We start from the raw sequence: 24,925 nt of genomic DNA on the forward strand, positions 1-24,925 counted from the left end.
GACTATATAACATATGTGTTTGTTTGCTCTTTGTGTAAAAAAAATTAAGCTTATGTATTTGAACAATGTAAAAACATTGTTAGTTCACTGCCCGCATAGCAGCAGCCGTATAGTGCAACGGTTAGAAGCTCCGGCTGTCGTTTGGGCGATCGGGTTTCGGTCCTGGCTTGAGGTAGTTGATGTTCTAGCCGCGCTGATGAGGTGTGAAACAGCGAAACAGTACTGCATGTGGATGACTATATATATATATATATATATATATATATATATATATATATATATATAACTACTTCATTTACTCACATAAAATTAATATACGAAAGTATAGATTTATGCGTAAACTTCAAGTGTTTACTTCAAAAGTGCTCAATACGTAGGTAGAGCTAGTTAGTAATTTATAAAATATACACGGCGACTAAGCTACACCGAACACTCGGCGCCTCATCCACTATAGGACTCGTCAGGCTTATGAGTATTTTATAAATTACTATATATATATATATATATATATATATATACTTGCACGCCGCCTATCATTGCCCGGTTTTAAAATACACTTAAATATATGTTAATTTATGTATATTTTGTATATATTATTACATATACAATTGTATATTAATAATCATATTTTACGCAGTATACAGTAGCGATTTTAATTTTTTTTAATATACGAGTTAGGTGCACTTAGTTAGAATTGAAACCAAAACATTTAGCTCTCTAGCCGTATTCGATCATATCTAAACTAACTAAACATAACAAATTAACGCAGACGTATAAATACATATTTGCGCATGCGTATATCATTTGACCTATTTTCTGGCGAAAAAAAAACAAATTGATTTTGTTCCACAAGTCCGACTGCCCTATATCTCAAGTTTCAAATCTGTAAACTAAACATTGACAGTAGTTTGATAGAGACCGTTCACCAGACATACAAGGTCACTTTTATAATATACTAGCATGCGGGCGAGAGTTGCCCGGTCGTAAAATATGCTTAAATATGATTTTTACTTCATGCAGATTTCGTATTTATTATTATATAACCAATTCTTCGTTGATTATTACATTGTACCTAATATACAGGAGGAGTTTCAAAAATTACAAAATTATGACTTGAATCGATGATGCCTCCGTCCAGTCTCGAAAGACAATGGATACCCTCTGTAAGGGTAGCTAAGCGTGTAATTGTGAGGGAAGGGTTGCGCAATCTCCAACTACACCGATCCTGAATCGGCACTGCTTGAGTCCAGTGGCAAGGAGAAGTGCTAGACAACTGTAAACAATGCCGAGATAAGCGGTTTGGTTTGGTTTGGTTTGGCTGTTTTGTTTTACGGCATATCAACCCATTTCAGGTTATTTAATGCCGAGTCTGGTGATTTTGAAGAACGATTTTTTATTATAGTGTATTTGTTTTTTAAGTCGTATTCTATTTAACCCATAGTTGGGACCCTAACAGGTACTACCACTCCGGGTCAGAGTGGACCTGGGAGAAATGGCAATTAAAGGGTGGCTCCACACTCCCTAAGGCCTGCAAGCTAGGGCCTCACCATCGGATATAGTTTAAGGTCATATCCAGGACCGCGAGATAAGCGGAGATTACCTACAGCACTGGGAATTCCTAAATAATCACATATTTTAGTTTTGACCAGGCTCGAGTTTGCGTAACGTTGGTGGTCTAACGGGAACCGGTGTGTCAACTTGATTATGCCGACTTGGATGCCATCAGCTTTGGGTAAATCAAAACTCCAGGGGGGAGGAAGTTAAAATAAAAAAAGTTTTGGTAGGTAAGTATGAGGATCGAACCCGAACCCTTGAGGCAAAGTTGGAAATTAAAGTGTGAAAAACAAAACCGTGCGACGTTAACCATTGCGCCACCGCGGCATACTGACAGAAGCACGTTTGAGTTTATTTAATTACTTAAATTGGCAGGTGCACGTTTTAATGACTTAATGAGGTCAACTAGCGTTTCATTTAGTGCGGGAATGCTCCCCCCCCAAGACGTTGGTGGTAGGGAGAAACATTATAGGAAAAGGCCTAACCTACATGCGACGAGCGAAAACTGTTGAATATTTATCTTCCCGAAGTCGAGCAAGTTAAATAGACGGGCGAGCTCCGTTGTTAACTCTGAGATATTACGATTTACATGTGATATAAAAAGTTTTTAAAAGTTGTTAGGCGACCGACCGCTTCTCTGAAAAAAGCCTTTCTTGGACATACACAAAAAGCGAACATACATTTTCGCTTTTATATAGATTGGTACTTTCAGTAGAATTTAAATTTTAAATGCATCAGCCTCTTTTGGGACACCCTGTATAAGGTTTAAGTATATGAGAATGATGATTGAAGTAATTAAACTTATTTTGTACTTATTCATGATTTCTTTTAAAAACCCATATCTAAAATTAAAGAAATAAAACACTAAAAGATTTATCGAGATGCAAAAAGTTTTTTTAATGAATCATTCCTATGTTACCATCAAAATCATTCCGAAAATAATCATTAAAAAATTTTTTTTATTATGACATGTTTTATTAAAAATAAGAAAAGAATATTTTTTACATAAGGTTCTAGAATTGAACTGGAATTACGTAAGTATTAATCAGAAGGGGCTTTCTCTCGGTATACGTCGGCAAGACTTCAAATGATGTTTTTTTTTGGTTTTTTTTTTTACACAGTGATCACCATTTATCAAGGCCCGGAAGCCACTCAAGGATAAGGGTTATTGCAAGTACATTACGTGAGTGTGAAGATTTGATGAAGTGTTTACTTAAGGGGGGCGATTCATTAGGAATTTGTTAACGTTGGACTTGGAGACATCCAAGTTGTTGTCCGGTGGGAAGCAAGCAGACGGAACAGAGTTCCACAGGCGTGCAGTTCTAAGAAAGAAGCTTTGTTCATGGAATCCACGTTTTGATTTAGGCACAGATATAGAGTGGGGGAAATTTTTCACAGTGGATTCAGCTAGACGGGTGTTTTTCGTGAAAGATTGGCGAGGGGGGGCCAGAGATTGGAGTTCAGACGAGCACCTGGCATGGAAATAATGATAAAACAAGGATAGGCTCGCAACGTTTCTTCTGTGGGAGAGACGTTGCAGGGTATAGAAAAGGGCATCCCCCAAATCAACCACTCTCAACTTCTCCACGTGTGTGCGTGTGTGTGTGTGCATGTGTACGTGTGTGTACGTGTGTGTGTGTATGTATACGTGTGTGTATGTATACGTGTGTGTGTATGTGTGTGATAAATGTTGATTTACATGTGAGTAAGAATGATTAGGTTTTTGTAGTTATATATGTAATGAAAAATTCATGAACGAATGACTAACTTACATCTTTGGGCAAGATCAAAGTGTATATGTTGTTCAGATTCTGCACTTCCATTTCTTGTTCTCTTTCGGTGGAGGAGCAGTCCTCCACGACTGAGACAATTTTTATTTTTGTACCTTTTCTCCACATTAAAAAAAAACGACCCTGGTGTCTAACTCTGTCCCGTGGGGAGGGGCATTGTAAATAGGTACATCATAAAGACATGCGCATTTACATCAAGTGATTATTTCTGTTTAATTTTTCTTGTAAAAAAAATGGTCCAACTATTTACTTTATAATGATGAATGTTTTACGTATGTGCGCATAAATGTATGCATATGTGTGTGTGTGCGTGCGTGCGTGCGTGTGTGTGTGTGTGTGTGTGTGTGTGTGTGTGTGTGTGTGTGTGTTTAGAATGCACACGCGGAAGGTCACATTAGTTCGAATCGTTTTTTGCAAGCAATAAAATAAAACAAGGGCGAAGTGGCCAAACAAACAGCAAAGCAATTGCGTTAATAACTGTCTACAAGGAAGAAACACTAAAAAAAAAAAACATGATTTAGTATTCATACGCTCTTTAGCATGGGAGGTCTGAACATAAGAAGGCAAACACGCTGAATAGCTTCCGGTCGTAACACGCAAGAACCCGGCATTAAAATAAATTTGCAAACGGACGGACGATTACTGGAGAGGAAAAAGGAAAGACACTAGTAATACAATTGTGTGGTTTCATTTATAAAGTTTATTTATATTGAGTAGAATATATATATATATATATATATATATATATATATATATATATATATATATATATATATATATATATATATATATATATATATATATATATATATATATATATATATATATATATATATACGGTAAACAACTGATGATCGCTGAAAACATAAAGTATTGAAAGAAAGCAGGCTTGTTCAGCGATTATAGATTAAATGACTTACTGACAAAATAATTTTCCGACGACAAATTAAATCTTTATTATATTTTTTTATATAGTTTTCAAGAATAAGAGCTTCCAAGACTATATATCTCGATCTCTATCACTGCTATTATATAAAAGTCACTTTGTGTGTGTGTGTGTGTGTGTGTGTGTGTGTGTGTGTGTGTGTGTGTGTGTGTGTGTGTGTGTGTGTGTGTGTGCGTGTGTGTGTGCGTGTGTGTGCGTGTGTGTGTGTGTGATTTTCGTTCCTCATAGGTTCCGAAACGGTTGAGCCTATCTTTTGCAAATTTCACACAAAACTAACTTATATGTCTGGCAGTGTTCTTAGATATGTTTTGTACAGAAAGTCATCCTATAAGTATCGAAAATCGAAAAAGTCTCTACCTAAAAATAGTCTTTTTTTCTTTCTTTCCTATAGATAAAAATAATTTTTATAGCGGAATATCTTACGTTACACCGGCCAAGGGAGATAATTCTCAGTAAACCATTTCTTCTTAATAGCAACAAAACATTGTAATTTGCAGATATAGCTCAGTGATAGAGTATTCAACTACAGATCCAATGCTCCCCTGTTCAAGCACGGATGTACCTCACCATTTTATTTTAATTTTTTATTCTTAATGAGTTCCATTTACATTAAAAATGAAGTACGATTTAAAATCGCCGCAAATCTTTTCTTCGTTTGCATATTTTAAAACTAAACATTAATCAGAAGTGACTTTTCCAGGGCATTCATCATCAAGCCCAAATATCAGCTGACGTGATATTGTAAACAAACACAGACGGAATTTGATGAACGACATTATCATTATTATCATTACTTTTATTTATTTGAGCCCAAATGAGGGCGAAACTCGTATCTTATACTTCCGGTGTTTTTATTGTTGGCTGTCATGGCTCGTGTGAGCTTCGACGTTGTTTGACTGTGGAAATAATTATATAATCTCTCACATTCAATATAAATATATATATATATATATATATATATATATATATATATATCGATGCCTTCATTCAAATGGACGCCCCTGTAAAAGTAGCTTCGCGTGTAATTGTGAGGCAGGGGTTGCGTAATCCTAACTGAATCGGCACTGCTTGGATCCAGTGGCAAAAGAGGGCCAAGACTCACTGGAAAAAATTCCGAGATTAGCGAAGAGCACATACATCACGAGGAATTCCCGAATAGTCACCCATTTTAGTACTGACCAGGCTCAACGTTGCTTAACTTTGGTTATGTAATAGGAACCGGTGGGTCAATATATATATATATATATATATATATATATATATATATATATATATATATATATATATATATATATATAATCAATACAGCGGGAAAGAAATGTTTACCCCATATAATACGAGGTAAACTTCAGTTTAATATAAATATTAATATTCATATATTAACGAATTAATCCCAACCAAATAAAAAAGCTCAATACGAACGCAATAGAAAGTAAAGTTTATTTTAGGGAAAAATAAAAGAATGTAAAAACTACAAATTAAAATTTACAATTAAAGTAATTATTCGACAGAATACTCCAAAAACAATTTTCAAATCCTTTATTCCATGGAGTTTCAAAGAATGCCACTCTTGCTATTCTTCTCATCAGAAGACAGAAAGAAATCAGCAAATTATATTTGTAGCAGAGCTAGAATTTGCTGGTTGATGCATTAAATGAAACAAAAACTTATGATATTTGGTCATAAATTGTAAGAAAAGCAGTTAAAAAATATATATGCATGAAACAATTGGAAAAAGAACAAACCGGGAATAACATTTTAGCGTGAGTAATGACTCCCTCATTGGTAATCCTAAAGAAAACTCCTTTTGAGAAACAAAATATCCAGAATTTTAGGTCTAATGGCTTCAATTTCAAAATGCGAAAAATCCTGTTAATGTTCATAAAAGAAATTAGTCGTTTAGGTTTTAATGTGTTAATATTCAGTGGTACTCTTTGAAACTCCGCGGAATAAAGACTTTGAAAAATGTTTTTCGAGTATTCTGTCGAATAATAAATTTAATTGTAAATTTTTATTTACAGTTTTAAATTCTTTTAATTTCTCCTAAACTGTGTGTGAGAGAAAGAGAGAGAGTAAGTAAGTGAGAAAGAGAGAGAGAGAGAGAGAGAGAGAGAGAGAGAGAGTTCTCTATATAGACTCCAAATCGGCTGGGCCGATTTTTTTTTAATTTCACACGAATGTACTTGATGTTTCTGGGAGTGTTCTTGTGTAAGAATGCTTATGATAAGTATTGAAAATCGATAAAAGCCGATTAAAGAAAGTCCGAAGTCAACTTTTATACAGCCTAACATCACAAGTGTATTTGAGAAGTTTTATCATCGCACAAGAAGAAAGACCCAGTCTATATAATCAACTGCAGATTTTTTTTTATAAAACCAGGGCGCGTTCGAAATGAATGTTTCTTTTTAGAGCACAATTGAAACATGATACTTGTCTTTTGTACGTTTAACTTTAATTCAAGTGATAATGTAAAAATAATTTCATGAAATCAACAGTTGTCTCTTTTATATGACAGGGCGCGTTCGAAATGAATGTTTGTCTTTAGAGTACAATTGAACCATAAAACTACTTCTGCATTCAAAATTTTAAGTCAAGCCATTATTTACAAATATTTGTAAAAAAATGAACAGAAGATCCTCTAGTACAATATAGACTGCAATGTATTGTGGACTAAGTCACTTCAGGTAAACATGCTAAGCTTCCTCTCGCTCTCGAAGAGGTCCCCAACTAGAACAGGCAATCAATCGATTTGATGTAAAACTGGCCTGGGTGCTCGGCGTTGCCCGGATGTTTGGAGTGTGTGTTGAGCAAAAAAAAGGGGGTAGCAGGTAAGCAGGCTCGAACCCGTACCGTGGAGGAGGAACAAAACGTGAAAAAAAAAACGTCTTTGCCGTTGCGTCCATCGTCAAACCTGAAGTGGCGAGGATTTAAATTAAGGCTAGTCAATCGAGGAGAGGGGATGACTTTCGAAAATATCGGCGAAAAAAAGTTACCCCTCCTTGTAGAAAACTGCCCTATTTAGGGTGAAGTAATTAATGTTTTTAGCAAATTTTTTCGATATTTGTTGTCCGAAAGGTCGGGCTTCAAAACGGTATCGATTTGGTGAAAATCTGTCCCCTCTGTCGAAAGATATACATACATACATACATACATACATACATGCATGCATGCATACATACATACATACATACATTTAAACAGACATGTGAGATTTATATTATAGATGGACGATTTCGCCAATTTCGATTAAAAAATATAGAAGAGTGGAATATTTGTTTATCCTCATTCAATTCCCTTCTAATATATATATATATATATATATATATATATATATATATATATATATATATACAACCCATCTATATATATATATATATATATATATATATATATATATATATATAAAAGTGAACGTGTCTGTGTGTGTGTGTGTCTGAGTGTATATGTGTGTGTGTCTGTGTACAATTCCCTACGCAATAACTCTGTCAATGTTTAGCCTACAAACTCGAAATTTGATATACAGGTTACTGAGATTTGAGAAAATCGATGTGATCGGTTTTTGGCCAGAAATTTGGCGATCAACGATTTGACCTTTGAGAACTCTACCAAACTCCTCCGACAATATTGGGTCTACACGCTTGAAATTTTAAATATAGGTTCCTTGGACATGGATCTGATTTAATAACTTGATTTGAGCCAAAAACAATAAATTTTAAGGGTCATAATAGGTGTCAAATTTTAAAAAAATTGACCTCTGCGGTCTCTTCCAAATTACTCAGACAATTTCTGGTCTGAATATTTGAAATTTTACATAAAAGATATTCAGAGATAGGGCAAGCTTTTTCATCAGTTTGGGTCTAAAATTTTTGTTACCAATATATAAATCTATGTATGTCTGTCTGTTTGCATGTCTGCCTTAAACTTTTAATAGAGGCGACGGATTTTACCAAGATCAGTGTCGTTTTAAAGTTCGACGTTTCATACGACAAATATCGAAAAATTGTCTAAAAACATTAATATCTTCCCCTTCAACTAGGCACTTTTCTACAGGGTGGGATCACTTTTTTCGCCGATATTTTTTACAGTTATCATCTCCTTTAGATTGTCTAGCCTTAATTTTAAAAGATGTCGCTTTCGGTTTGGCGGTGGTCGTAACAGCATAAACGTTAGTTTTTACCCCGTTCTTTTCCTCCTTTGCGGTACAGGTTCGAGCCTGCCTTCCTACTACCGCTTATTATTTTATTTATTTATTTATTTTTTTTTTTTTTTGCTCAACATACACATCCAAACACCCGGGCAACGCTGGGCTGAAATGCTAGTATATATATATATATATATATATATATATATATATATATATATATATATATATATATATATATATATATATAAGTGAACGTGTCTCTGTGCGTGTTTGTGTGTGTGTGTTTCTCTGTGTGTGTGTGTGTGTGTGTGTGTGTGTGTGTGTGTGTGTGTGTGTGTGTGTGTGTGTACATATACCTTCGCAATAACTCTGTTAAGTTTCAGTCTACAGACTCGAAAATTGATATACAGAGTACTGAGATTTGGGAAAATCGATGTGACCGGTTTTCGGTCAGAAATTTCGCTGTTAAGGGGTCAAAGTTAAACGATTTGACCTTTGAGAACTCTACCAAACTCCGACATTTTTTGGTCTGAATATTTGAAATTTTAGATAGGAGAGTGATCTAACTTAATAACTTGATTTCACTCCAAAACAATACATTTTAAGGGGTCATAATAGAGGTCAAAGTTAAAAAATTGACCTTTTTTTTTTTGTTTTTTTTTGTTTTGTTTTTTGCTCTGCATACACCTCCAAACACCCGGGCAACGCCGGGCAACGCCGGGCTGAAATGCTAGTACATTTATAAAAGTGAAAGTGTCTTTGTGTGTGTGTGTGTGTGTGTGTGTGTGTGTGTGTGTGTGTGTGTGTGTGTGTGTGTGTGTGTGTGTGTGTGTGTTTGTGTTCCATACGCAATAACTCTGTCAATTTTAAGTCTACGGACTCGAAATTTGATATACAGGGTACTGAGATTTGGGGAAATTGATGTGACCGGATTTCGACCATAAATTTAGCGATTAAGGAGTCAAAGCTCAACGATTTGACTTTTGAGAACTCTACCAAACTCCTCCGACAATGTTGGTCTAAACACTTGAAGTTTTAGATATAGGTTCATTGGACATGGATCTAACTTAATAACTTGATTTGAGCCCAAAACAATAAATGTTAAGGGGACATAATAGGGATCAAATTTTAAAAGATTGACCGCTTTTTTTTTTTTTTTTTTTTTGCTCAACATACACTCCCAAATACCCGGGCAACGCCGGGCTGAAATGCTAATATATAAGAAAATTGTATTTTCTTTTTAAATGAATATCAATACACACAAAAGAAAAACGAATTTATATATATATATATATATATATATATATATATATATATATATATATATATATATATATATATAAGTGAAGGTGTCTGCGTATCTGTGTGTCTGTGTGTACATTTCCCTACACAATAACTCTGTCAATTTTTAGTCTACAGACACGAAATTTGATATACAGGGTACTGAGATTTGGGAAAATTGATGTGATCGGTTTTCGGTCAGAAATTTTGCAATTAAGGGGTCAAAGTTCAACGATTTTATCTTTGAGAACTCCTCCGACAATTTTTGGTCTGCACACTTGAAATTTTAGATATCGGTTTCTTGGAAATGGATATAACTTAATAACTTGATTTGAGCCCAAAACAATAAATTTTAAGGGGTCATAATAGGGGCCAAAGTTAAAAAAATTGAACGTTTTTTTTTTTTTTTTTTTTTGCTCAACATACACTTTCAAATACCCGGGCAACGCCGGGCACCCATGCTAGTATATATATATATATATATATATATATATATATATATATATATATATATATATATATATATATATATATTCTACTTAATATAAAAAAAAATGTTATAAATGAAATCAACGCATACAATTGTATCACTAGTGTCTACACTTTCCACTAATTGCTCAGTCGTTCGTAAATTTATTTTAATACCGTGTTCTTCCATGTTATGACCGGAAGCAATGCAACGTGTTTGTCTTTTTATGCTCAGACCTCCCATGCTAAAGAGCGTATGAATACTAAATCATGTTTTTTTAGTGCTTCTCCCTCGTAGGCAGTTATTAACGCAATTGCTTTGCTGTTTGTTTGGTCACTTCGTCCTTGTTTTATTTCATTGCTTGCAAAAAACGATTCGAACTAACATGACCTTCCGAGTGTGCATTTGCAGTAGTTGGCTGATCGTTTTCGTCCGAATTTGAGTTACTCGTTGTCGACCCAAATCAATAGCTAAGTGTGGCGGTACCTCACTATGTTGAGTGATGGAATTTAATCAATTATTAGTGCTTGGGAAAATTTTAAAATTTGATTTGTATGCAAGACTAGCCTGAGTGTCTGGCGTTGCCCGGATGTTTGGAGGTGTGTGTGGAGCAAAGAAAAAAGTGGTAGTAGGCAGGCAGGCTCGAATCCGTGCCGTGAAGGAGGAAAAGAACGTGAAAAAAGTGACGTCTTTGCCGTTGCGTCCATCGCCAAACCGAAAGTGGCGAAGGTCTAAATTTAGAAAAGAGGGGATGACTTTCGAAAATATCGGCGAAAAAAGCGAATACTCCTTGTAGAAAAGTGCCCAGTTGAGGGTGAAAGAATTAATGTTTTTAGCCAATTTTTCGATATTTGTCATCCAAGGGGTCGAGCTTCAAAACGATACCGATCTCATGAAAATTCGTGGCTTCTCTCGAAAGTTTTAGGCAGACATACATACATACATACATACATACATACATACATACATACATAAATTTAAACAGAGAGGTGAGGTTTATATTATTAATGGATCTCCATCACACATTGCTATTGTTGTTCGTAAATTACTGAATGCCCAATTCTTTGGAAGGTGGATGGCTCGTTTCGGTTCGCATGAATGGCCGGCTAGAAGACCTGACAAAGCCCTGCAACTTTTATCTCTGGAATTGGCTAGCAAGTCTGCTTAACCAAATGAAGGAATTTAGAAAAAACTTGAAGTGGGAATACGTAAAGTTATGACTAGGGCTGTGACAACAGCATATTCTTTTCATTGTTTCGACTCTTGAGTATGTATCCGTTAATATCTTATATCTTTTATATAGACGGGTGTGGTTCTCGGCTGATTGACTGTGTCTTACTGTGTTGGATATATACCCGAGAGTCAAAAGAATGAAAAGAATATTCTGTTGTCACAGTTCCAGTTATGATTACCATTTCGAAAGAGTTTTTTGTGAAATCAATCGATGGGATTCCAGGTTGACTTGAAAAGCTGGCGACGAATGAAGACGTCCATATTGAATTTTAAATAAAAGTCTTTTCATATTCATTAAATTGTATAAATTATATTTCAAAAATAAATTGTATGTGCTTTAAAATAGGGAGTTACTTTTCAATTACCCATCAGAATTATTCGTAAGGATAGTCGGGAAATAAAATGACTTACGTTTCTGAAATTTCAAGATTAGGATTGATGATTTTATTATTTGGTTGGTTGCTTTTGTTTTACAGCATATCAACCCTTTTCAGGTTATTTAATGCCGAATCCAGTGACTTTTAAGAAAATATTTTTAATAGAATATATTTGTTTTGTTTTGTGTTGTTTTTTTTTTGTTTGTTTTTTTTGTTGTTTTTTTTCAAGTCGGTTTCTATTTAACCCATAGTTGGGACCCTAACAGGTACTACCATTCCAGGTCAAAGTGGACCTGGGAGCAATGGCAATTAATAGGTGGCTACACACTTTCCAAAGCCCGCAAGCTGGGGCCTCAGCATCGGATATAGTTTAAGGTCATATATAGGACCATTTATTATTTGGAATATTCGAACTATCATTTTCATCTTGAGTGTTATTCTTACAAAGTTCCGGCCGATGTAACCTCTGACCTTCTTCAACTGTATATTGTCGAACTCGGAAATATATATATACATATATATATATATGTGTGTGTATATATATATATATATATATATATATATATATATATATATACGTGTATGTATATACGTGTGTGTATATATATGTGTGTATATATATGTGTATATATGCATATATATATACATATATATATATATATGTATATGTTGCTGATATTTTTTGCGCGCTCATATGCATTATGTTACAATATCCCCCCTCCCGCGCTTGACCACGGCAGCACATCACCATCAGTGTCAATGCACAATGCCAATGATAAACAAGTGCATTAATGCCTCGGTTGTAAAAGTTCAGAAAACACTTTGTCACTCACAATTCGTCGATTTCAAACTGGTTGTCTAACCAGTTTGAAATCGACGAACACATTTCCTAACTGTGCCGACATCAACTGCGTCGGCTTCATAAACGTTCAACGGGTGTCGGTGAATGTTGAACGGTTCAGCTTTATTCTGCGTGGAAGAATTCAATGACCTTCGTCTACTTCTGACACACCTTGATGACAGCGATTGCTTTATTAGAGTTTGGCACCATCAATATCTGCAACAGAAAGATGAAACTTTGAGATGATAAATGCATAAGTTCAGTTTTCATAACAATGCAATTTGCAATCCCCTCTAATCCATTGAGGCGGAATAAAAAATAGGAGGCATTACTTTTCGAACTCTCATATCAGCTTGCATGCTATTTAGGTCTAAGTAATAAAAAATCTCAGTTAAGAAATTTATATGTTAGCTTTTTATTAGATATTTTTAATTCATGTAAACATTTTTTAGATAAAATTTATGTTTGACTTCAACCAAAATAGTTGATAAACCGGGTCGCTTTCCCTCCATTTCGTACTACATCCTCTTTTAATTTTTCGCTCGTTCCTGAATTTCTTGTAATACTGTGTATTTTCTCGTTATGACCGGAAGCTATTCAACGTTTTTGCCATTTTATTCTTTTCAGACCTCCCACGCTAAAGAGCGCATGAATGCTGACTCGTGGTTTCTATTGCTATTTTTTTTTTTTTCATCGTTTTTGGTTGTTAATGTAATTGCTTTGCTGTTTGTTTTGGCCGCTTGACTCTCGTTTTATTTCAGTGCTTCGATTCGAAAGCAAATGAAATAATGGAACCTGTTTTAACAAGAACAGGAGACTTTACGTTCTATTAAAAAAAAGGGGGGGATTAATGTTTCGCAATTGACGTCCAGTAAACGACGTGATTTGTAATTCGCTCTAGAAACATGTTTCTGGATTTTTTTATGAGGATTCACAATTCATATTATTTGGATTTTTTTCGGACTATTGTTTCCATTTTTTATTTTCACAACGTTTCAGTCGATGTCGGCAGTCCTGTCGAACTCTATAATCGCTCTGTTGAACTCGGGAATCTGTCTATTGAACTCGGGAATCTTTCTGTTGAACTCAATAATCTTTCTGTTGAATTGAGAATCTTTCTGTTGAACTCGAGAATCTTTCTGTTGAACTCGGGAGTTTTTCTGTTGATCTCGAGAATTTTTCTGTTGAACTCGGGAATTTTTCTGTTGAACTCGGGGATCTTTCTGTTGAACTCGATAATCTGTCTGTTGAACTCGATAATCTTTCTGTTGAAGTCGAGAATCTTTCTGTTGAACTCGGGAATCTTTCTGTTGAAGTCGAGAATCTTTCTGTTGAACTCGGGAATCTTTCTGTTGAACTCTAGAATGTTTCTGTTGAACTCGATAATCTTTCTGTTGAAGTCGAAAATCTTTCTGTTGAACTCGATAATCTTTCTGTTGAAGTCGAGAATCTTTCTGTTGAACTCGATAATCTTTCTGTTGAAGTCGAGAATCTTTCTGTTGAACTCGGGAATCTTTCTGTTGAACTCGAGAATGTTTCTGTTGAACTCGATAATCTTTCTGTTGAACTCGAAAATCTTTCTGTTGAACTCGGGAATCTTTCTGTTGAACTCGAGAATGTTTCTGTTGAACTCGATAATCTTTTTGTTGACCTTAAGAATCTTTTTGTTGAACTCAAGAATCTTTTTGTTGAACTCAAGAATCTTTCTGTTGAACTCGGGAATTTTTCTGTTGAACTCAAGAATCTTGTTGTTGAACTCAAGAATCTTTTTGTTGAACTCGATAATCTTTCTGTTGAACTCAAGAATCTTTTTGTTGAACTCGATAATCTTTTTGTTGACCTCAAGAATCTTTTTGTTGAACTCAAGAATCTTTCTGTTGAACTCAAGAATCTTTCTGTTGAACTCAAGAATCTTTTTGTTGAACTCGATAATCTTTCTGTTGAACTCAAGAATCTTTTTGTTGAACTCAAGAATCTTTCTGTTGAACTCAAGAATCTTTTTGTTGAACTCGATAATCTTTCTGTTGAACTCAAGAATCTTTTTGTTGAACTCAAGAATCTTTTTGTTGAACTCAAGAATCTTTTTGTTGAACTCGATAATCTTTTTGTTGAACTCAAGAATCTTTTTGTTGAACTCGATAATCTTTCTGTTGAACTCAAGAATCTATTTGTTGAACTCAAGAATCTTTTTGTTGAACTCGAGAATCTTTTTGTTGAACTCAAGAATCTTTTTGTTGAACTCGATAATCTTTCTGTTGAACTCAAGAATCTTTTTGTTGAACTCGATAATCTTTTTGTTGACCTCAAGAATCTTTTTGTTGAACTCGATAATCTTTTTGTTGAACTCAAGAATCTTTTTGTTGAACTCAAGAATCTTTTTGTTGAACTCAAGTATCTTTCTGTTGAACTCAAGAATCTTTTTGTTGAACTCGATAATCTTTTTGTTGAACTCAAGAATTTTTCTGTTGAATTCGGGAATCTTCACAGAATTTCGCACGAAACCCTTTATTTAATCCACGGGGATAACATGCTCACATTCCATCAGTCATAACAGGGCAAAAGTCCTAAGTAATTGTATTTTGAGTGCGCTCGAATTAAAACAGGGGGCGATTCGGTTCTCGCTTACTGATGTTTGGGTTTATGCGAAAAAAAAAATATAGCATACACACACACACACACACACACACACACACAAGACTGAAATAAGGATAATTTGTATTGCATTAAATAGAACAATAATAAAGAAGGTTTTTCCAAAACTGGTTGTGTTTGCGGCTTTTAAAGTCCAATTATGATTACAGAAAGTCTTTTTACGTTCAAGAATAGAATGTTCTTAGAATGTTCAAATAAGTAATTGCATTCAGTAAAGGAGAAAAGGGTTCCTACTTGTTGGTATCTTTTTTCTTTTTCTTTTTAATTCAATTTTCACCCCAAACAAGGCACAGTGCCACTTTGAAGCAGGGGGCTACTATCAGGGACTTAATTTGCAGGGGCATTATGAAGGGAGATGAATAGAAAGATGTTTGTTCACATTACACTTGAACTTCTGCATCTGGACGTCCTATTCGAAAAAGAGGAGGAACAGGGGGTTTTCGCATTCAGCGCGACAAAGAGGCTGTCTACTGATTGGTCAAAGAGGAACGCCCTGGCCAATCGAATAGGGTCTTTCTTTTAAAATAGGAAGAGTGGGCAAGGAGAGAATTATTTATGGGAGAAAGAGGAGTAACCCGTTTGGAGGGGGTTATAGCAGTATGGGTTGAATTTTCCACTTCCAGAAGAGTTTAACTTACAACTGAATTTTACCAAGTACGTCATCCTTTATGCCACGTGCTCTTGAATTAGACAGAAAAGTTCCTGAATTCGACAAGAAACACCTGAAGAAAGTCGGAGGTTAAAGCGACCGAAACGTTATGAAAAATAGACTCAAGACGAGAACAGTAATCTGGAAATTCCATATAATACGAATAATCGATCCTCATCTCAAAAATCGAGAATTATAAATCATTAACTTAACATTAATTGTTTATTATAATTCAGGATAAAATATACAAGTTCAATCATTTGTTTATGACGTTCGGATCACCGACATGACCCTGGATGTTTACAAATATAAAACCAAAACCACTAGCACGTTGCCCGGCGTTACCCGGTCGTAAAATATTATATTTTAATTTCATACAGAAACTGAGACATTTGCATGCGAGTATTGTTTTTTTTTCTAAACAGTTCACTTATTTGTAAGTAAAAAAATACTTTAGCTGAGATCGAAACCAAATCCTAAACACAGCGAGTCAAGTGCGATAACCATTAGGCCAGCTTGACACTATATTTAAATAGCGTTTTCAAACCTACTTACTTTTACCATAAAGGAGCTGTCAGGTGGACCATTCACGCATGCGCATTAGTGAAACAGTTTACAAACAGATAACAATCCGATGAACCTCACGTACTAATTTTTCAATTTTGACTATTCAGCAGCGTATTTTTCTGTTTTTAAGATGTCTGAATACCCTATATACTAAATTTCAAGTCTCTAGATCAAAAATTTGTTGAGTATATAGGTTGAGAATTGTCCTCACAAACACACGCGTCCTCACTATTGTAGATATACTAGATTATTAGACTATCTGCTTTTTAAAAATGTCTGCTTGATGCGATTTTATTTTTGCTTAATCTTCTGCATATGCATTCATCAATTTTAAATAACGTTTTTCATTTTTTTAAATTCACGTTTGATTTTTAAACATTAAAGGGAAATAATCATGTGGTGAATTACTTCCCTTGGCTTCTGCATAAATATACGAAATTTACGTTGTGTGTATGAATATCTTTATAACGACGCACAAATTGAATAGTTGGGTTTTATATTTTATCTGTACATTCATGTACGTGTAAATACGTGTATGTATATACGTCGTATCATTTAATTGATCGTCTAGTGTGTATATTTTAACTTTTATTTTAACATTTATGCAACAGTTCTAACAGGAAACGATTGACGTGGACGTATCAAAACAATTGTAGACAAACAGTCCTTTTTAACAGATGTAAATGACACAACACATACCTGAATTATTTACGAACATTTATTTTCATGATCCGGCCGGCATCTTCAGAGATTACACGTTCTTTACATCTTGGCTGCCTGAAATGACGCCGCTCCCTGCGTCATGGAGACTAACTCCCCTTTTAGAGACGTAACGATTGCCCAGAATCTTCCCCAAATCTACATACATCTCATCACGTGTGTCATACCCACAGCTGATGTAACTCCAATCTAGTTATTTGTTTATGCGAACCAAAACTAATTTTTACATCTATTTTCTATTTTCACATTCCTTTTGCCATATTATTATATTATATGCCAATCATTTTTAAACAATTTAATTGTTTATTTTTTTAATCATAATAATTGATCCAGCAACCCGCCGTTGCTCGAATCAATTAATAATAATAATAATAATAATAATAATAATAATAATAATAATAATGTTTTGACCATTGGCCCTGCTTGCCACAATTAATACAGATGATCACAGCTCAAAGGGTCACAACATTACACGAGGACACATTATACATTTGTGTGAAATTTTACAATAAATACAATCCAGCCATTTCGGAATCCATAGGGAACGAGCTCACACATGCACACACACACATACACAACGCAGACGCACACACAAACAAAATGCCTTTTATATATAAGTAGATATTTTCCCTTTTGTCGCGGATTAAATAATTTCATTATTTATCCTCGTATCCTTCTTTTTCTCTTTTCCAGTTTAACATGGGATACTCCAGTGAGAGAAATCCTAGGAGATAATTTCCAAATGAGCGACGAACATCGAACCAATTACGTCAACATCCGGGACCTTCTAGCTCATAAAACCGGGATCCCAGGATACTTCGGCGCCCTCAGTACTGGACTGTATGTCAGCATAGAACAGATTGTCAGGTTAGCTTTATCTGTGTGTTTCTTTTTTATGTATTTCTATAGACTCGTATCGTTTCTGGCTTGTCTCTTTCCGCAGTGAAGAGCGTTGATACAACGAAATAGTCAGTATTGCTGTTCAGATCGTTGAGCTTAGACCCCCCCCCCCGGTTCTATATATTATTTAATGGAATTCATTATTGAGATAATTATTATTTATTAATTTTTATTTATTGCGGACAATTAATCTTTTTCTTAGTTGTTTCACGACGTTTCAGCCAACTATTCCTCTGCCTTCCGTAGTTGTTGTCATCTCGCCACGTTTTGGGCCAACTAAGCCTCTTCGCAGTTGATAGAGATGTTGAATCTCTACAGTTCCAGGTGAGAATTGTCTGAAGATAGCGGTTTCAATCCTACCAAAAGCCGGTTAGAGGCTTATTTGGCCAAAAACGTGGTGAGACGACAACAACTACGAAAGGCAATAATTGCAGTGGATGCAGTCAGGAGATTCAGAGTTCCTATCCTGTCGCGGTTACCATTTGGCGAAGGCCAGAGGAATAGTTGGCCGAAACGTCGTGAAACAATTAAGAAAAAGATGAGGATAATAGTCCGCAATAAACAAAACCCCGGTTCAAATTGATAATTTTAACCATTAGACCGCTAGAGAGGCGCTAAAATCATATGTTAATACTTTTTTTATATAAACACTAGCATGGAGACCCGACGTTGCTCGAGATTGAATGATGATCAACGAATGTTTCACACTCCCATATTCATATTGCCACTGAAATCGATGAAATCGCCCATTTTTCAATTAAATCGATTAATTGCCAGCTCTAGTTGGGGATCCATCGCGGTGCACCAGAAGGAAGCTTCACATGCCTCCTCGCAATGACTTAGTCACAATTAGTCCCCATTGCACTGTAGAGAACCTACTGTTGATTTTATAAAATTATTTTTATATATAACAGCTTGAATTAAAGTTTAAAATTCTAATGTCAAATATGGTTCAATTGTGCTCTAAACAGACACCACCCTGTCACCTTTTCCACTGTCTAATAATTAATCCCCCACTTATTCCCGGGTTGTCTTATCTTTAATTTATCTGAAATAATATATTGGCCCTTCGTTAGCTTTATTGTCTTAATTGAATATATCTCAACAGAATAATCTCCTGTTTCCGTAGCTACCAATATACCAGGTTAAAATGAATAGATATATTACTATAACCACAACGGTCTACTCAGGACGCCCCCCCCCCAAAAAAAAATATTCTAATTCTTCAACACGCAACCCTAATATACTCAAACTGCATAACCTTTTCAAACCCGTCCCTAGATTGTTACTGATGACACATTGCAAGTTATAATAATTATAATGAATATATTTTTAATATTATTAATATTATTGTTATTATCATCTGGCTACAGTCACTAAATTTGTTAGGATGAATAGGACCTGTCGAAACAATAACACAAACATTAGCCTTATTTATCTAACGTCAATTATTATCAAGATTGTTCGTTTAGTGTAATTCATATCTAGATTAACCTTTGTATTAGAAAAACTTTACTCATGCACTAATACAAAATATTGATATAAATTTAGTGTCATCAACACTAATACAAAATGTTGATATAAATTTAGTGTCATCAACACTAATACAAAATGTTGATATAAATTTAGTGTCATCAACACTAATACAAAATGTTGATATAAATTTAGTGTCATCAACACTAATACAAAATGTTGATATAAATTTAGTGTCATCAACACTAATACAAAATGTTGATATAAATTTAGTGTCATCAACACTAATACAAAATGTTGATATAAATTTAGTGTCATCAACACTAATACAAAATGTTGATATAAATTTAGTGTCATCAACACTAATACAAAATGTTGATATAAATTTAGTGTCATCAACACTAATACAAAATGTTGATATTTATGTAAAATCATTAAAAACAACTTTACTTTTACACTAATACAAAATGTTCATATTAATGTAATACCATTAAAAACAACTTTACTTTTACACTAATACAAAATGTTCATATTAATGTAATACCATTAAAAACAACTTTACTTTTACGCTAATACAAAATGTTCATATTAATGTAATACCATTAAAAACAACTTTACTTTTACGCTAATACAAAATGTTCATATTAATGTAATACCATTAAAAACAACTTTACTTTTACGCTAATACAAAATGTTCATATTAATGTAATACCATTAAAAACAACTTTACTTTTACGCTAATACAAAATGTTCATATTAATGTAATACCATTAAAAACAACTTTACTTTTACGCTAATACAAAATGTTCATATTAATGTAATACCATTAAAAACAACTTTACTTTTACGCTAATACAAAATGTTCATATTAATGTAATACCATTAAAAACAACTTTACTTTTACGCTAATACAAAATGTTCATATTAATGTAATACCATTAAAAACAACTTTACTTTTACGCTAATACAAAATGTTCATATTAATGTAATACCATTAAAAACAACTTTACTTTTACGCTAATACAAAATGTTCATATTAATGTAATACCATTAAAAACAACTTTACTTTTACGCTAATACAAAATGTTCATATTAATGTAATACCAGTAAAAACAACTTTACTTTTACGCTAATACAAAATGTTCATATTAATGTAATACCATTAAAAACAACTTTACTTTTACGCTAATACAAAATGTTCATATTAATGTAATACCATTAAAAACAACTTTACTTTTACGCTAATACAAAATGTTCATATTAATGTAATACCATTAAAAACAACTTTACTTTTACGCTAATACAAAATGTTCATATTAATGTAATACCATTAAAAACAACTTTACTTTTACGCTAATACAAAATGTTCATATTAATGTAATACCATTAAAAACAACTTTACTTTTACGCTAATACAAAATGTTCATATTAATGTAATACCATTAAAAACAACTTTACTTTTACGCTAATACAAAATGTTCATATTAATGTAATACCATTAAAAACAACTTTACTTTTACGCTAATACAAAATGTTCATATTAATGTAATACCATTAAAAACAACTTTACTTTTACGCTAATACAAAATGTTCATATTAATGTAATACAATTAAAAACAACTTTACTTTTACGCTAATACAAAATGTTCATATTAATGTAATACCATTAAAAACAACTTTACTTTTACGCTAATACAAAATGTTCATATTAATGTAATACCATTAAAAACAACTTTACTTTTACGCTAATACAAAATGTTCATATTAATGTAATACCATTAAAAACAACTTTACTTTTACGCTAATACAAAATGTTCATATTAATGTAATACCATTAAAAACAACTTTACTTTTACGCTAATACAAAATGTTCATATTAATGTAATACCATTAAAAACAACTTTACTTTTACGCTAATACAAAATGTTCATATTAATGTAATACCATTAAAAACAACTTTACTTTTACGCTAATACAAAATGTTCATATTAATGTAATACCATTAAAAACAACTTTACTTTTACGCTAATACAAAATGTTCATATTAATGTAATACCATTAAAAACAACTTTACTTTTACGCTAATACAAAATGTTCATATTAATGTAATGCCATTAAAAACAACTTTACTTTTACGCTAATACAAAATGTTCATATTAATGTAATACCATTAAAAACAACTTTACTTTTACGCTAATACAAAATGTTCATATTAATGTAATACCATTAAAAACAACCTTTACTTTTACGCTAATACAAAATGTTCATATTAATGTAATACCATTAAAACAACTTTACTTTTACGCTAATACAAAATGTTCATATTAATGTAATACCATTAAAAACAACCTTTACTTTTACGCTAATACAAAATGTTCATATTAATGTAATGCCATTAAAAACAACTTTACTTTTACACTAATACAAAATGTTCATATTAATGTAATACCATTAAAAACAACTTTACTTTTACGCTAATACAAAATGTTCATATTAATGTAATGCCATTAAAAACAACTTTACTTTTACGCGAATACAAAATGTTCATATTAATGTAATACCATTAAAAACAACCTTACTTTTACACTAATACAAAATGTTCATATTAATGTAATACCATTAAAAACAACTTTACTTTTACGCTAATACAAAATGTTCATATTAATGTAATACCATTAAAAACAACTTTACTTTTACGCTAATACAAAATGTTCATATTAATGTAATACCATTAAAAACAACTTTACTTTTACGCTAATACAAAATGTTCATATTAATGTAATACCATTAAAAACAACTTTACTTTTACGCTAATACAAAATGTTCATATTAATGTAATACCATTAAAAACAACTTTACTTTTACACTAATACAAAATGTTCATATTAATGTAATACCATTAAAAACAACTTTACTTTTACGCTAATACAAAATGTTCATATTAATGTAATACCATTAAAAACAACTTTACTTTTACGCTAATACAAAATGTTCATATTAATGTAATACCATTAAAAACAACTTTACTTTTACACTAATACAAAATGTTCATATTAATGTAATACCATTAAAAACAACTTTACTTTTACACTAATACAAAATGTTCATATTAATGTAATACCATTAAAACAACTTTACTTTTACACTAATACAAAATGTTCATATGAATGTAATACCATTAAAAACAACTTTACTTTTACACTAATACAAAATGTTCATATTAATGTAATACCATTAAAAACAACTTTACTTTTACGCTAATACAAAATGTTCATATTAATGTAATACCATTAAAAACAACTTTACTTTTACACTAATACAAAATGTTCATATTAATGTAATACCATTAAAAACAACCTTTACTTTTACGCTAATACAAAATGTTCATATTAATGTAATACCATTAAAACAACTTTACTTTTACGCTAATACAAAATGTTCATATTAATGTAATACCATTAAAACAACTTTACTTTTACGCTAATACAAAATGTTCATATTAATGTAATACCATTAAAACAACTTTACTTTTACACTAATACAAAATGTTCATATTAATGTAATACCATTAAAACAACTTTACTTTTACACTAATACAAAATGTTCATATTAATGTAATACCATTAAAACAACTTTACTTTTACACTAATACAAAATGTTCATATTAATGTAATACCATTAAAACAACTTTACTTTTACGCTAATACAAAATGTTCATATTAATGTAATACCATTAAAACAACTTTACTTTTACGCTAATACAAAATGTTCATATTAATGTAATACCATTAAAAACAACTTTACTTTTACACTAATACAAAATGTTCATATTAATGTAATACCATTAAAAACAACTTTACTTTTACGCTAATACAAAATGTTCATATTAATGTAATACCATTAAAACAACTTTACTTTTACGCTAATACAAAATGTTCATATTAATGTAATACCATTAAAACAACTTTACTTTTACGCTAATACAAAATGTTCATATTAATGTAATACCATTAAAACAACTTTACTTTTACGCTAATACAAAATGTTCATATTAATGTAATACCATTAAAACAACTTTACTTTTACGCTAATACAAAATGTTCATATTAATGTAATACCATTAAAAACAACTTTACTTTTACACTAATACAAAATGTTCATATTAATGTAATACCATTAAAACAACTTTACTTTTACACTAATACAAAATGTTCATATTAATGTAATACCATTAAAAACAACTTTACTTTTACACTAATACAAAATGTTCATATTAATGTAATACCATTAAAAACAACTTTACTTTTACGCTAATACAAAATGTTCATATTAATGTAATACCATTAAAAACAACTTTACTTTTACACTAATACAAAATGTTCATATTAATGTAATACCATTAAAAACAACCTTTACTTTTACGCTAATACAAAATGTTCATATTAATGTAATACCATTAAAACAACTTTACTTTTACGCTAATACAAAATGTTCATATTAATGTAATACCATTAAAACAACTTTACTTTTACGCTAATACAAAATGTTCATATTAATGTAATACCATTAAAACAACTTTACTTTTACACTAATACAAAATGTTCATATTAATGTAATACCATTAAAACAACTTTACTTTTACACTAATACAAAATGTTCATATTAATGTAATACCATTAAAACAACTTTACTTTTACACTAATACAAAATGTTCATATTAATGTAATACCATTAAAACAACTTTACTTTTACGCTAATACAAAATGTTCATATTAATGTAATACCATTAAAAACAACTTTACTTTTACGCTAATACAAAATATTCATATTAATGTAATACCATTAAAAACAACTTTACTTTTACACTAATACAAAATGTTCATATTAATGTAATACCATTAAAAACAACTTTACTTTTACACTAATACAAAATGTTCATATTAATGTAATACCATTAAAACAACTTTACTTTTACACTAATACAAAATGTTCATATTAATGTAATACCATTAAAACAACTTTACTTTTACACTAATACAAAATGTTCATATTAATGTAATACCATTAAAACAACTTTACTTTTACGCTAATACAAAATGTTCATATTAATGTAATACCATTAAAAACAACTTTACTTTTACGCTAATACAAAATATTCATATTAATGTAATACCATTAAAAACAACTTTACTTTTACACTAATACAAAATGTTCATATTAATGTAATACCATTAAAAACAACCTTTACTTTTACGCTAATACAAAATGTTCATATTAATGTAATACCATTAAAACAACTTTACTTTTACGCTAATACAAAATGTTCATA

General features: G+C 32.0%; 1 protein-coding gene across 1 annotated transcript in view; it reads left to right on the forward strand.

Moving 5' to 3' along the window:
• The window catches only part of LOC145259739 (uncharacterized), an 87,391-nt gene that overhangs the window by 34,163 nt on the left and 28,303 nt on the right, over positions 1–24,925 (forward strand). Inside the window, exon 2 of the mRNA XM_080117439.1 lies at positions 17,917–18,090. Coding sequence (XP_079973565.1) covers positions 17,917–18,090 — 174 coding nt within the window. The remainder of the gene's footprint in view (positions 1–17,916; positions 18,091–24,925) is intronic.

The sequence above is a fragment of the Euprymna scolopes genome, chromosome 35 (assembly GCF_053919585.1).
Source record: "Euprymna scolopes isolate OS-2025 chromosome 35, ASM5391958v1, whole genome shotgun sequence".
In the NCBI taxonomy this organism is placed as follows: Eukaryota; Metazoa; Mollusca; class Cephalopoda; order Sepiida; family Sepiolidae; genus Euprymna; species Euprymna scolopes.